We start from the raw sequence: 12836 nt of genomic DNA, 5'->3' as shown, positions 1-12836 counted from the left end.
GACTGAAGACAAAGGCGTACTCAGCATCCTGGGGCGTCCAGGATTGCCGTTGGCTCCGACGCTATAAATCCCTATCGCTTGGTGAATAGACGGATAGTAAATGGGTTTGGCCCCCAACCTGGATGACCATGCAGTAGTGGGCTGTTCATTCCTCGTGGTCACCAAGCAGACAACCTGAGAGGGGCATCCGCCCCCCCCGGCCTCGGCGCGAGGAGTCGTCCGATTACTCCATAGAGGATCCTAGTATACCTCGTGCAGGGTCTGATCCTTAGTTGCGCCCTGCGCATACGCCATCCCGTGCCCCCTGTCGCCGTTGCGGATCTCTGCCATTGTTGGCTGAACCCGGGCCATGTTACACTGCAGTAGTGCTCACTTTCTGCATGGCCCCCACGGCGTCAGCACGGCGCTCAGGGTGTCAGCCCGGAGCAACCGGAGATAAGCTTGCCACGCTACTTCTTTGCCCGCGGATTCCCTACTACATTCTCCTCGATTTTCTCTCGCTGTTCTCCTCAGTCCCCTCCTCAACCCAGTCTTTCTCCTTCCGTACATCTCAGAATGACCCACCAGACACCTACCGCCATTCTTATCGTCCATGGGGGCTATTTTCTCCCGCCAGCCTGGGATGATTTCAGCGCTCGTCTGTCGGGGGCCGGGTTCACAGTGTCCTGCCCGCGCCTCCCGTCCTGCAAGGATGCGCGTCCCCCCACCGCAAGCCTAACCGAGGACGTCGAGGCCGTTCGCCGCGCCACGCAAGACCTCCTCAATGCCGGCCACACGATTCTCGTCCTGGCTCACTCGTACGGCGGCGTGGTCGCAAGCGAGGCCATCACCCGGGATCTATATGCAAGCGAGAACACCAACACCAATGGCATAGTCAGCCTTATTCTTCTAAGCGCCTGGCTCGTCCAACCGGGAGACTCGCTTCCCGGCGTGATTGAGAAGTACGGGTTTCAATGTGACGTGGAATTGGGCAATAATGGTGATGGAACCGTGTTTGCCACAAATGCCCCGGCTTCCTTCTACAACGATATCGAACCTGCCAGGGCTGAGGACCTGGCCAAGGATAATGTCACTCATAACTGGGCTGCGGCTTCGGGGGCAGTCACGGGGGCCCCCTGGAAAGACCTCCCGACCTTGTATATCCATGCGACCCAGGATCTGGCCATTAAGCTTCCGCTGCAGAAGAGCATGGTGCAAGATGCGGTCAATGCAGGGGGGAAGATTGTCACAGAGACCGTTGATTCCGGTCACTGTCCTTTCTTGAGTAAGCCGGAGGAGTTGTTTTGGATTGTGCAGAAAGCGGCAAGTGAGTTGTGAGGTGATTGGATGGTGGAGGGATTCTGAAAGGCTGTGATCGGGAAAGAGGACTAGCTAGAAGAGAGAGGACGAACGAAGGATTGAACTAGCGTCATGTCAAGTCGATACCAGGCGGCACCTTCCTACTGCCAATCCAAGGAAAAGAAAGCGCTACTGCATATTACTAATACTAGGCACCTACATAGTACACTCCGCCAACGTGATCATGCATCATGCTTGACGGTCAACGATCGAGTCAACATGATCCCCTCCGTCGGGACAATGCCATCTTGGCTATCGCCATCGATGCTTCTTAGGGCTTCCGAATACGTGTGACCGTACTTAGACCGACCGCTCGTTTTGGAAAATCTGCTGCGCGAGACGCTATATAACGCGTTGAAGGGACTCGGCCCTGACCGTGGGCTGGTGGATGTGGTGGACTGAATGGACCGACGGACGAGGGGCCACAGTGGGGCGGCACTGGATGCGATCAGCACCACCCACATCTCCGTCATACCGTAGATCATCAGTGGTGCAATTTCGTCTGCAAGACGGGTGAAATAGTTAGCGAGGCGCTCAGGTAGCTGGAGGGAAAGATAGGGAGATGCTGACAGGTAGAATCCTTAACCGCTTCCAATCGACCAAATTCGATGGTCTTGATCAGACTGCACACCGCGGTGACCACACCCAAGCCCATCAGGATGGAGATGATGAGCTTCAACTTGAGCCGAAGCTGAAGATTCCAGATGATCACGCTGGGGTAGAAAGCGAGAATCAGATCCGTCATACTTCCCCACGCTGTGCCCATGTGTGTTAGAACTCAGGCATCCCAGAGACAAGGGGAAAAGTGGGATCATGCGTACCGCCGGTGAAGGTGGCCCAAACAAACGCACGGTACACCCCATTACAGTTGCCCGGCTTAGTTTGATCCCAGAGCTTGTCGGCTGGAGTGCACTGCGTGAAGATGATCGGAATCGTGCCGACGTAACAAATGAGCTGTGTCGGCGGTCAGTCACTGTCCGAATCGTGCGTGGTAGTTGAGTCGCGAGGGCAGTGGCTTACATTGACGCTAAGCGTGACGATCAGAAGCCACTTGCCAATTTTGTTCGTGTGGCCCTGAACCTCGAGAATATAGATCGCCGTGGAGAGTTTGGCGAACCAAACGGAAAAGCAGATGGTGTTGGCAGCGATCCACTCGAAGAGCAAAGCCGTGGTAAGCTTTGGCGCATCGTAGACGATGGTGATGTGGTTTCCAAGACCGTAGGATGCGGAGAGGCAGTACAGGATGACACTCGGGATCCCAAGGGCCTATATCCTCACGCCACGTTAGCCGGTACCCACACAGACTGGATATGCCGGTAGTGATAGATAGTAGATAGAGACAATCATACCCACGCAACAGTGGCCCATAGCAGCGCCGCGGCACCTTTGTTTCGGACCACATAGAAAAAGGTGTAGTAGCGCAAGGCGAGGAGGATTGTTGCTACGCAACATAATGAGACGCTGACTCCGACAATGCCCGGCCCGTGGCCGCCGTAGTAATCTGGTGAAGCCATAACTATGGTTGATCAGTCATGAGAAGGAAGACAGTGCTGGTGTTACGGACAATTAAAAGGAGTAATAGGTTGCTGGTGATATAGGGAGTATTGCACTGGCTGGCTACTTAGCCCCCACTGGCCGCTATGCACAAGGCTTTTAGGCTTATGAGAAGATGTTCTGCCCTTACTCGTAGGTTAGTTTCCCTCATGAAGCCTATCAGTTACTCCGTACGGAGTAGGGCTCGGCATGCAGTTGGGACCAGTGACACTGCCCCATGCACGCACCATGCGTTGACGCCGCCGCCCTGCATCCCGCTCAGTCAGGATTTGAATATTCAGAATTAATTTCCGAGTTCCGACTCTGCATCCGAGAGAGCCTGTGGCCCCATGGATAGGTGCCTGTGTTCCAGGCTCAGCAGGCTGACATGGAATGAGGGGTTATCCTAACCCAGGCTCACTGCCGGGCCGGCCCCTTTAGGGTTGTCCCGCATGATCCCGGAGTGTGCCTAATGCTTTGATGTCCAGAATCGCCCCCACCATGCTCACATATACTGGGCGGGTTTGAGAATAAAAAAAACCAGATTGTAGGTCCCGTACCTGGCGGACTGATGGCGATCGTGGCCAATCACCTCCCCCAGGTCGTTCAGGAGCAGCAGTGGCTGCTTACAATAGTTGCATTCTTGAAGCCAGTCCCTCGGATTTCCGGGAACCGCGGTAATCTCACGTAAGTTAATTTCTGCCCACCAAGAAAGCGACGCATATTGCTCAAAAAGGCATAATTTCTTGTCTGCGTCATTTGCTGGTTTCGCCAATCGATAATGAAAATGCGCCAGCCCACTTCGGACCTTCCGGACGGTATATGAAATGGCCCTCGATGAGCTCGAAGCATCATCGGGTTATCTGCCTCTCGATACACCCGGCGAGGGATCTATCCTTTGAGTCGTTTAGACTGACAAAAGAATGGCGCCCATCTCTCGGACCGAAGTTATCAAGAGTCTCCATAATCAGACTTTCACCATCCGCGGGCTTCGCTCAGCCTTTGCCAATTGGCCTTTTAAAGTGAACCCTTATTTGGATCAAGCCCGCCAGGATGTCGCACTTATGCTGACAAGGTATACCCCTGTCACTCCCCTCGCCCACTGTCAATTAGCACGGTCAATCGACTCTACCCCCTAGCCCGGTGCATGCCGACTGCGATTCATACTGAGACGAACGGTAGTCGCTTCCCGCACCACCCCAAGTTGCGCAAGCTGCTCGGTGGCGATTATGGACTCTTTGGCGCTACATGGTGGCCGTGTGCTGGATATAGGCAACTTCTGGTTGCTACCTATCTTTCTCTGTGGGTGAGACATTTCCTTGTGCTCCGGGCATCTTACTGGCATTGGTTTAACGTGCAAGAAGCTTTTCATGTGGGACGATGGTAAACCTTTCTGCTTTCCCTTCTCGATGCATCTGATAATCTCGTTTAGAGCTCGACTCGGACGTGGGAAGCCTTGCAAACCATTTCGATATGGCACAGGAGTATCGGGCGGAGACTCTCGCTTTTGTCCGGAACCGACTCGGTCTTGATGATTCCAAGATTACCATGATTAGCAGTAATGAAGTGATTAGCAGCTTCGACTTCATTGGAGACTCGTTGCGAGAGTCTTGCACCTACGGTATGGTTTCCCTTCTCACCGGAGGTAGAGCCTTACTTATGCGGACCACAGAACAACGGCAAACCTTTGTAGAGGAATTCTGCTTTTTCATGGAAAAATCGGAAACGGAACAGCGTCTGCGCTTGGGAGAATATCTGGTGACGATAGACGAATTCTCCCGCTATCGTCTCGGTACGAGCGCAGTGCGAGTGGTGCTCGCCATCAACCAGTGTGATCCCCACCCCATCATTTTTTCTCATGTAGACTGCATAGTTGGATAGTGTTGAGCTAAAGGCCCGGCAGGTTCTGCCATTCCACCGATCTCCCATCCTATGTCACCAAAGATGCAGACTTTGTCGCGCTATGGGACCTGGTCAATGTGAACATCTGCAAGTAGGTTGTCCCTCTGTCACTTGCATAAGTCCCTTGACCAGAAGGCAACGACCGCGCAGTAGAGGCAGCTAACACAATGGCAATCAATATATAGTGTTAACGACTTACTGTCGGTTAAAAAGGAAATTGTAAGTTATACCTACCACCATAACTCCTTTATAAAAGTGCGAGAGCAGCAACACCTGACCCGGTGCATAGGCCCAAGGAGGTGCCGAGAGCCTAGTACCCATCCTGTACGCCAAATATGGATCAGTGCAGAAGGCAGTCGACCATATCGTGGCCGGCATTCGGCACACCATCACCGAGCTTGATGCTACGGCCAAGAGGCTCCGAATACGATATTCGACAGACTTGGACGTGCTCAAGGGCCTCGAGATTTTCATCGATGGGTGCAAGTATTATTGCACTGGCAACTTGACATGGAGGTGAGCGAATGCGTTCAATATGCCAGTTTCCCCTTTGGATCCCTTGCTTATGACGGATATATCTCTTGCAGTCTTTCCACCGGGAGATATGGAGTTCATCAGGAGTCAGAACCGGACAATGTAATAATTGTACTAGGTGGAAGCGACGATTAGGAGGTGGGGGATGGAGTAGTGTGAAGCACATCCCTACTCCAAGATATTTGGCGTGTCAAGTGATTCCAACTTTAGCACATATACGTTGCTTTTCTCTGGTTTAATTTGATTTATCAGATGGCTAAGTCGAAGACTCACTTCCACCCCTTCAACAAAGTCATCTATGCCATGGCACGCAATTGATGAGGCTTGACAAAGGATGTAAAATACCTTGTTCCTCTTGGTTGACTACCAGGAGCGAGGCCACGCATAGTGCAATCTCTCGGGAGTGACTGGTGGCCAGGAGTAGTAGAAAAAGCGCCGGGACTGTCCAGTGTCATTCCAGACAGACCGATCTCGATACAGGTCCCGGACCTGTATGAACCATGGTTCTGGGTTGTACAGGTTAGTGCCATCCCTCACCGGCCTGTGCATAAACTTTCTTCAGTACTTAGCCGAAGTCGAGGTATTGAGAGCTCCGAACAATGTTATCAAAGAGGACAGCATTGACAACTGGTGCAGCGAAGAAGGCGTTGCTGCGCTGGCCCTCGTATTTCTTGAGCGCGGCTTTTATGTCTTCGCTACGCCGCGCATTCCCATCAAAGCCAAATCACTGAGGAGAGGTGTTGTTGATAATCTGCCGCAAGAGATAACATCCCCTAAGTTGATCGCAGACTGCGTCGAATGCCCTTGATTTAAAGCAGAAGTCGGCTGGACGTGTTGCTAAACGACGCTGGTGTGATGCTAGTTGCTCCCATGCTGGATGTGTCAATTCCAGAGGCAAAGGAGGTATACGACGTGAACGTCTCTAGCAGGTTTAATCCGCTGCTAGTGGAAGCATCAGGCATGTAGTGGAAACACCTCGATAGCTGCAACAGTCTATGTGGCCTGGTTAGGTACGTATGTATCGGGCCTGATACCTCATTGATGTTCCAGGACCTGTCTTAATCACACAAAGGAGTACATGCATTAGCTCGAAGGCAGCCCAGCCGCCAATGCCGGAGATGCTGCGGATTGGACTGGCGCCGCTCGGAGTGCGAGTTCTTTCTGTCATGCTGGGTGAGGTTGAGTCAAAAGTTTGACTGACTCCGGAGACACCTGTCACCTCATATTACCAGTCAGCGAGGGAGTGTCTTGATAAGATTAAGGCTGGCATGCTTGCCATTAGAAAGAGGCAGCTGAGATATACGCGATACCATTCGACTTGAAAATGCTGAACCATAAGGTCAGAGAAGGAAGGGGCGGGGGGTTGGTCCAGCCGTGACAGTGGCATGGGAGAACAGGCTACTATCGGGCTGGCACTAATGTTGGATTCACCCTATTCGATGCTTAATTTCTTCTCCTCGATGCACAAACTCGAGAATTCGCTCTGAAGCAGTAGATTTGTAGCCTACTGGTAGTGTTGCAGTTGATCAAATGATGCTGAGATTGACAGCACTAACTATATGCACCATGGCAAGGATATTTACTGACGAATAGATCAATGGGGTTAACTTAAATGAGCTATGTTATGAATCCGACAAAGAGTTCGTGCCGTTCAAACAATACTTTGTAGGAGACCTGCAGGTGCAAGTGACAGGAGACGGGGGTCCAAGTAGGGATGGATCCGTGACGCACGACTGCCTCAGGCCGCAACCGCTCTATCTCCGCCTCCGCGCCCAGTCCGACCGACCAGCTTCCCCCGATCGCTTCTCTCATATTCACCCCTCCAACAGAAGGCTTCTTGCCGCTGAAGCTTGGTCGCCATGTCGGACGAGTCGAAGCCCAAAGGCTTCCCGGACATATCGGCCAAACTGTCTGCAATCCCCAAGAAATCGCTCTTTGAACGCCAGAAAGCCGAAGCCGAAGCCAAACGTGCCCGAGAGCAAGCCGAGACCGCCGCGGTTTATGAGGACTTCGTCAAGTCGTTTGAAGATGATTCCCACGGCCCCGATCGTCATTCCGGTGATGGAAGATTGAACAAGTTTCCGCCCAAGACCCCGGGTTTTGGAGGAGGCCCTGGAAGACGCCATTTTACAAGCTCTGGCCCGCGCATGAGTGGCCCCGGCACTCTGGGTCCTCCGCCGCCGTCAATTTCTCGAAAGCGCACCCACGAAGGGTCCCATTCACAGCACCGGACTCGGGATACAACACAAGGGATACTGGGCTTTGATAACGCCGCGCCCAGTTCGGCTGCGGCGGCGTCAGCTTTCCGTGCTTCAGATGATGAAGACGAAGGAGCCGGTGATGCGAAAGAGGCTGAAAGAGCTGCTGCTAAACCTACGCTATACCTAGCATCCCTCCCTCCGGGAACATCGCCCTCGGTGCTGAAGTCTCTCATACCATCCGTGCTGACTGTGGACAATGTCAAGATCCTGCGCCCCCCGGGCCAGCCTATAACCGACCGGAAATCGGTAGCCGCCATTGTGACTCTGGCAAACGAATCTGCGGCTTCCGACATTGATAGCACGGTTAGCGCTCTTCAGAACAGATACCTAGGATGGGGATATTACTTGACGATCTCGAGACACCTCTCCTCCGCCGCTATTGGTTCGACGATGCCGGTCACTGTCGGCCTGTCTTCGGCATGCTCTCTCCCTTTTGGCGCCAAGTCGGTAGCGCCTGATATCCCAGGGCGGCTGAATCGCGCTCCGCCACCAGGGCTGCATCGTGGGGGATTTGCGCCACCATCATCGTATGGACCGGCACACGGGAGGGGTGGTCCTTCCACACAGGTTGAGGTGAAAGCACCGTCAGACCTGAAACAGCTAAAGCTGATCCATAAAACTCTGGAGAATCTATTGAATCATGGCCCAGAGTTCGAGGCACTACTGATGAGCAGACCAGTGGTTCAAAAAGACGAAAAATGGGCATGGTTATGGAATGCCAGAAGTGCTGGTGGGGTGTACTACCGGTGGAAACTATGGGAAATCCTCACGAACAGCCGCCCTGTTACTAGCCGACGAGGCAGGCCTCCGACTCCATCGACTATCTTCGAGGGTGGTGCAAACTGGGTTCCGCCGGAGGCGCATATTAAATTCGAATATACAACCCGCATGGACGAGTTTGTGACGGATGATGACTACGACTCTTCCGACGAGGAGATGTCCGATTATGAGGATGAAAGACGAAATCTGGGAGGGGCACCGCCAGCCGAGGGGCCTGGTGCAAACAAAGAGGGGCTAGGCTACATGAATCCATTGCAGAAGGCCAAGCTGACCCATTTACTTGCTCGACTTCCGACTACGCATGCCAAGCTGCGGAAAGGTGACGTTGCACGAGTTACTGCTTTCGCCATCGAGCATGCGGGTGCAGGAGCCGATGAAGTCGTGGAAATGATCGTGTCGAACATCATCAATCCCTTCGCCTACACTGGTGCTAATCCCGATCGCGAAGCAGAGAAAGGTCTTGCTCGACGAGAACAAGCAGGAGACCTGGCCAACGACAACCCGGCCGAGGAAGGGCGGGCATCCATGAAAGAGACTCTGGATCTATCTTCTGCCAAATTAGTTGGCCTCTACCTTGTATCAGATATCCTTTCCTCTTCTGCCACGAGCGGCGTGCGCCATGCGTGGCGTTACCGGCAGCTTTTTGAGTCTGCCTTGAAGATACACCAGGTATTTGAGCATCTCGGGAGACTCGAAAAAGACTTGAGGTGGGGACGACTGAGGGCCGAAAAGTGGAAACGCAGCGTTGGCTCTCTTCTGCATCTGTGGGAAGGCTGGTGTGTGTTCCCGCAATCAAGCCAGGAGCACTTCTTCCAGATCTTTGAGAAGCCACCACTCACGGAAGCGGAACTGCAGGAGGAGAGGGAGAAGGCCGAGGCCGAACGGGCTGCGAGTGCGTTTTCTAAGAACAAGAGCCGTTGGAAGACAGTTGATGAAGATGCTTCCTCCGGGAAGTTTGACCCCGGACGAGCTCCGGAAACCGATCCTCATCGGATGGATATCGACCAGGAGAATGTTGCGTCTGCAGGGGCCGAAGACTTTGATGGAGAATCCATGAGCGATATCGATGGGGAGCCAATGGAAGACAGTGACCTGGAAGGGCCGGATGGGGAGCCATTGGAAGAGGAACCCCCCGAGGAGGATAGTGGCCTGAAGGAGCAGCCTGAGAAACCAGCCGAGCCCTCCGCCCAACCAGAACCTCACCCCCCAGCCCGCAAACCCCGACCTAGAGCAGAAGACATGTTTGCGGACTCGGACTCGGATTGAGGGCATGGAATTGGAGGGTGATGTTAAACGATCTATCTATATTATAATGATGTCTGGGTACAACTTCGTTGTCATATAATGCGGATTTTAAGCGAGCCCAGAATTGAAGCCATGAACCATGCGGCATTAATGGCGTAGTCTCCTGAAGGATCCTCCTGATTATTCACCCTCCGAGTCAGAAAAGTGACAGGCTCGCTGCCTTACAGGTTAAGGCACTGACACGCCGGGAGCCCCACAATTCCCCTCGCGACGGAAATACTTTTGATGTTGATGTCAACCTCAACTCTTCCCTTCCTATCTATCCCACTTCCACTGCCTCTTCTCCGCTGTCTCTATCTCCTTTAGACCCGCAAATCCCACAACCGTCAAAATGGCCGGTAAGTACCCTCTTGCGCCATCGCTCTCACCTATGCGACGCCTGCCCCTCCCATCTGTTGTTTTGCTGCCCCTCCGTGAGGCTCTTGGGCCCCCTCGACGGCAACCACACACCGATATCCTCACACAATTGACATGATAAACGCTAACGCAATGCCTCTTACACCCAGACTTTTCGAACATCGCTCGTACGTGTCACTTCCCTCCCCGACCGACCACCCCCCGTGGAGTAGGGGATGACTTCATGCGCCGTCGCATAGTCAACCCCCCCATCCCACATCCTGGCATCCTAGATGCCCAATCGGACCCAAACCATCCTCAATCTAACCTATAACGATCCGAACAGAGCAGTTTGTGCAGTTCTACTACAATACTTTCGACAGCAACCGTGAGCAGCTGGCCGGTCTCTACGTACGCTTGACTACCACCACCCCGCAATCCCTACATCCACCACCACTAACTAACGCATCTCCATCACAGCGCAATGAGTCCATGCTCACCTTCGAGACCTCTTCCCACCTGGGTGTCCAGCCCATCATGGAGAAGTTGCTGGTTAGTCCTCTGCCACAACGCAGCATCAAATCGAACCAGATTCCTTGACTGACACCTGCGATCCAACCATACAGAGCCTTGCCTTCCAGAAGGTCCAGCACCAGATCTCCACTCTGGATGCTCAGCCCTCCATTGAGAACAGCATTATTGTCATGGTCACCGGTGCTCTTCTGGTATGTCTCCGTCCATCTTAGTACAATATACCTGTTTTGGGAGATGCTTCTTCCTGAATGTATTATTATTTGGGACTAACTGGGTTCTTTTCTATTTCAGATCGACGAGGAGCAGCGCCCCATGAACTACACCCAGACCTTCACTCTCAAGCCCGATGGTGCTGGCAGCTACTTCGTCTTCAACGACATCTTCCGCCTGATCCTGGGTTAAATGCATTGTGACGGATACTGAGGTTTAGTGTGATGAAGGAGCGATGATTGGTTGGGCCGATGGGCCTAGAGTAGGCAGTTTGTGAGATGAAGATAATGAATTCAAGAGGATTGACATGCTTTTGGTTGTTGTCGTCTGTCGTTTACCCCATTTTCTGTGAGAGACTTTCTTTTTCTTTCTCTTGCTCTATATATACATATTTCTCTTGCTTCAATTTAGTCTGATCCCTGTCGTGGATTTGAGCCGTCATTTACCCCTGGATTAGAGAAAACATCTATCTTGCTACTCCATTTTCTTAGTCTTGGGCCAAGTGGATGTGTCTGTTTTGAATAGCTGCTCCAGCAGCCGTTGTCATATTGTAGCCAAGAAGTATAGTCTAGGAAGGGAGGTAGGTATACAAGGCGTTGAAACAGCACAGATCATGCGGAACTATCATATGCATCCATCTGCAGCATTGCAATTTAACCGAACACAGCATCTGGAAATGAATGCTGATTGTCAACCCCCCTGATAACGGAATAGATGTCACTGGTCTCGGAGCAACGGGGTCTCTTCAGAAGGCTGATCCTGATCAAAGTCCTCATGTTGTCCGTGCTCCTCCACGGAACCATTTGCAGTGGCGTCCTTGTCATGCTCGTGGGTGTGACCCCGGTTGGGTCCCAGGAATTCGAAGAAGACTCCCAAGCATAGAAGCGTGCCCTGCAGGCAAGCCGTCACGATCAAGACACCCCAGGTACTCCAGCCCTTCGGACCCAGTCGGGCAGCTAGACTGCCTGCCCAGACGAGACTGCCGGGGGTCTGGATGCACATCATCGGAATGCTGAGACTTCCCACGCAGCGCAGTCGAAGGGTGGTGTAGATCTGAGGGAAGTATTGGATTGAGGCAAGGAGGGCGGACAGAATGCCACAAAAATTGGACCATTGCTGGAGCGAAGATGCCCGGGTGTAGCCGACTGCAATGGTGGTGATGAGCATAACTAGAGCGTGGACGATGCAGACACCGGCTACAATTAGGGCGGTGCGATAGGTTGGGCTGTTTTTCGGAAGATGGGAAGTATTTCTGGGGAAGAACAGAACGAAGAGAAACAGGCTGTTGGCGAGGAGGATTTCAGGTTAGTTTCAAACGGCTGCGTGGTGGTGGCCTGGTCGTTAGGGAAGCTTACATGATGAAGAAACAGAGGCACTGCGTCCCAACCTGCAGGATACCCAGTATCCCTGAAAAACAGCCCATACCATTGACGACCCTGCAGCACGCCATGTCTTGTAGACTCTGCTCTTGCGAGATGACATTTGCCAGGGCGGATGAACCGGACGTTGTTCCAAGGAGGACGAAGTACGGTGAGATGCCGAAGGAGCTCTTCATCGTGATGATGCGAACATGCTGGGGGGTGTAAGAGAGGAGGATCCCAAAAACGATGAGACTGCTCTGGTTAATGCTTGTGCGACTTGCTTGATGACCTTCAGAGTCAGGAAAAGGCAGCATACATGGACAGGATAAAGTTCTTATACTCGGGCGAGGCCAGATGCTCGCACTGCGGGTTCAAGGAATCCATGTCGAGACTGCGTACAGAGTAATGTCTATATCGAGGTAATTCTGTCACCAGACAGAGATACTGTTCCAGACAGATAAGCAGAGTCAATTATTCTGCGAACGGGGTCGTCGAGCACAGCTGGACTTTTATGCCCCGTGCATAGGGGGCGGTTAAGAACAGGCGGAGGAGGCCAGAGACAGCAGTGGGTTATTGGATTCTAAAACAACATTCTCATACCAACACACGCGCGCGTTGATTGGACCCGAAGACGAGTGGATGAATGAGATGACTTGTCACGGCTGGATTGATGGTGCCGGAGGATTATGGATTGGGGATGGGCTGGCCGGCGTTGTTGTTGTTGGCTCTCCTTATCGCCGTC

General features: G+C 52.8%; 6 protein-coding genes across 6 annotated transcripts; 4 read left to right on the top strand and 2 right to left on the bottom strand.

The window, feature by feature from the left end:
- Nucleotides 1–487: 487 nt before the first annotated feature.
- Nucleotides 488–1817, top strand: BO80DRAFT_426131 (alpha/beta hydrolase). The gene has a single exon (XM_025719685.1). The coding sequence runs from the start codon at nucleotides 556–558 to the stop codon at nucleotides 1315–1317; it is 762 nt and encodes a 253-aa protein (XP_025574079.1). The 5' UTR covers nucleotides 488–555; the 3' UTR covers nucleotides 1318–1817.
- BO80DRAFT_446088 (uncharacterized protein) lies at nucleotides 1521–2852 on the bottom strand (the record flags this gene model as incomplete). Its single annotated transcript, XM_025721538.1, has 5 exons — nucleotides 1521–1840; nucleotides 1909–2094; nucleotides 2160–2292; nucleotides 2359–2604; nucleotides 2688–2852. 5 exons carry the CDS (start codon nucleotides 2850–2852, stop codon nucleotides 1521–1523), a joined length of 1050 nt encoding a protein of 349 aa, XP_025574078.1.
- Nucleotides 2853–3655: 803 nt separating this feature from the next.
- On the top strand, nucleotides 3656–5844 carry BO80DRAFT_426126 (terpene synthase family protein). Its single transcript, XM_025719684.1, has 9 exons — nucleotides 3656–3946; nucleotides 4054–4177; nucleotides 4236–4254; nucleotides 4304–4492; nucleotides 4544–4700; nucleotides 4775–4864; nucleotides 4959–4992; nucleotides 5063–5289; nucleotides 5361–5844. Exons 1-9 carry the CDS (start codon nucleotides 3795–3797, stop codon nucleotides 5440–5442), a joined length of 1074 nt encoding a protein of 357 aa, XP_025574077.1. The 5' UTR covers nucleotides 3656–3794; the 3' UTR covers nucleotides 5443–5844.
- Nucleotides 5845–7114: 1270 nt separating this feature from the next.
- BO80DRAFT_426124 (SWAP/Surp domain-containing protein) lies at nucleotides 7115–9739 on the top strand. The gene has a single exon (XM_025719683.1). The coding sequence runs from the start codon at nucleotides 7167–7169 to the stop codon at nucleotides 9612–9614; it is 2448 nt and encodes an 815-aa protein (XP_025574076.1). The 5' UTR covers nucleotides 7115–7166; the 3' UTR covers nucleotides 9615–9739.
- A 189-nt stretch (nucleotides 9740–9928) lies between these two features.
- Nucleotides 9929–11268, top strand: BO80DRAFT_426122 (nuclear transport factor 2 family protein). Its single transcript, XM_025719682.1, has 6 exons — nucleotides 9929–9991; nucleotides 10160–10177; nucleotides 10336–10400; nucleotides 10470–10541; nucleotides 10616–10714; nucleotides 10815–11268. The coding sequence occupies exons 1-6, from the start codon at nucleotides 9985–9987 to the stop codon at nucleotides 10923–10925; spliced, it is 372 nt and encodes a 123-aa protein (XP_025574075.1). The 5' UTR covers nucleotides 9929–9984; the 3' UTR covers nucleotides 10926–11268.
- BO80DRAFT_409375 (PQ-loop repeat-containing protein) lies at nucleotides 11109–12783 on the bottom strand. The gene is made up of 3 exons (XM_025717884.1): nucleotides 12411–12783; nucleotides 12089–12346; nucleotides 11109–12015 (listed from the first exon to the last, which is right to left on the bottom strand). Exons 1-3 carry the CDS (start codon nucleotides 12476–12478, stop codon nucleotides 11451–11453), a joined length of 891 nt encoding a protein of 296 aa, XP_025574074.1. The 5' UTR covers nucleotides 12479–12783; the 3' UTR covers nucleotides 11109–11450.
- Between the last annotated feature and the right edge of the window lie 53 nt (nucleotides 12784–12836).

Source organism: Aspergillus ibericus (assembly GCF_003184845.1).
Source record: "Aspergillus ibericus CBS 121593 unplaced genomic scaffold BO80scaffold_26, whole genome shotgun sequence".
Lineage (NCBI taxonomy): Eukaryota > Fungi > Ascomycota > Eurotiomycetes > Eurotiales > Aspergillaceae > Aspergillus > Aspergillus ibericus.
This window is presented reverse-complemented; position numbering and strand designations above follow the sequence as displayed.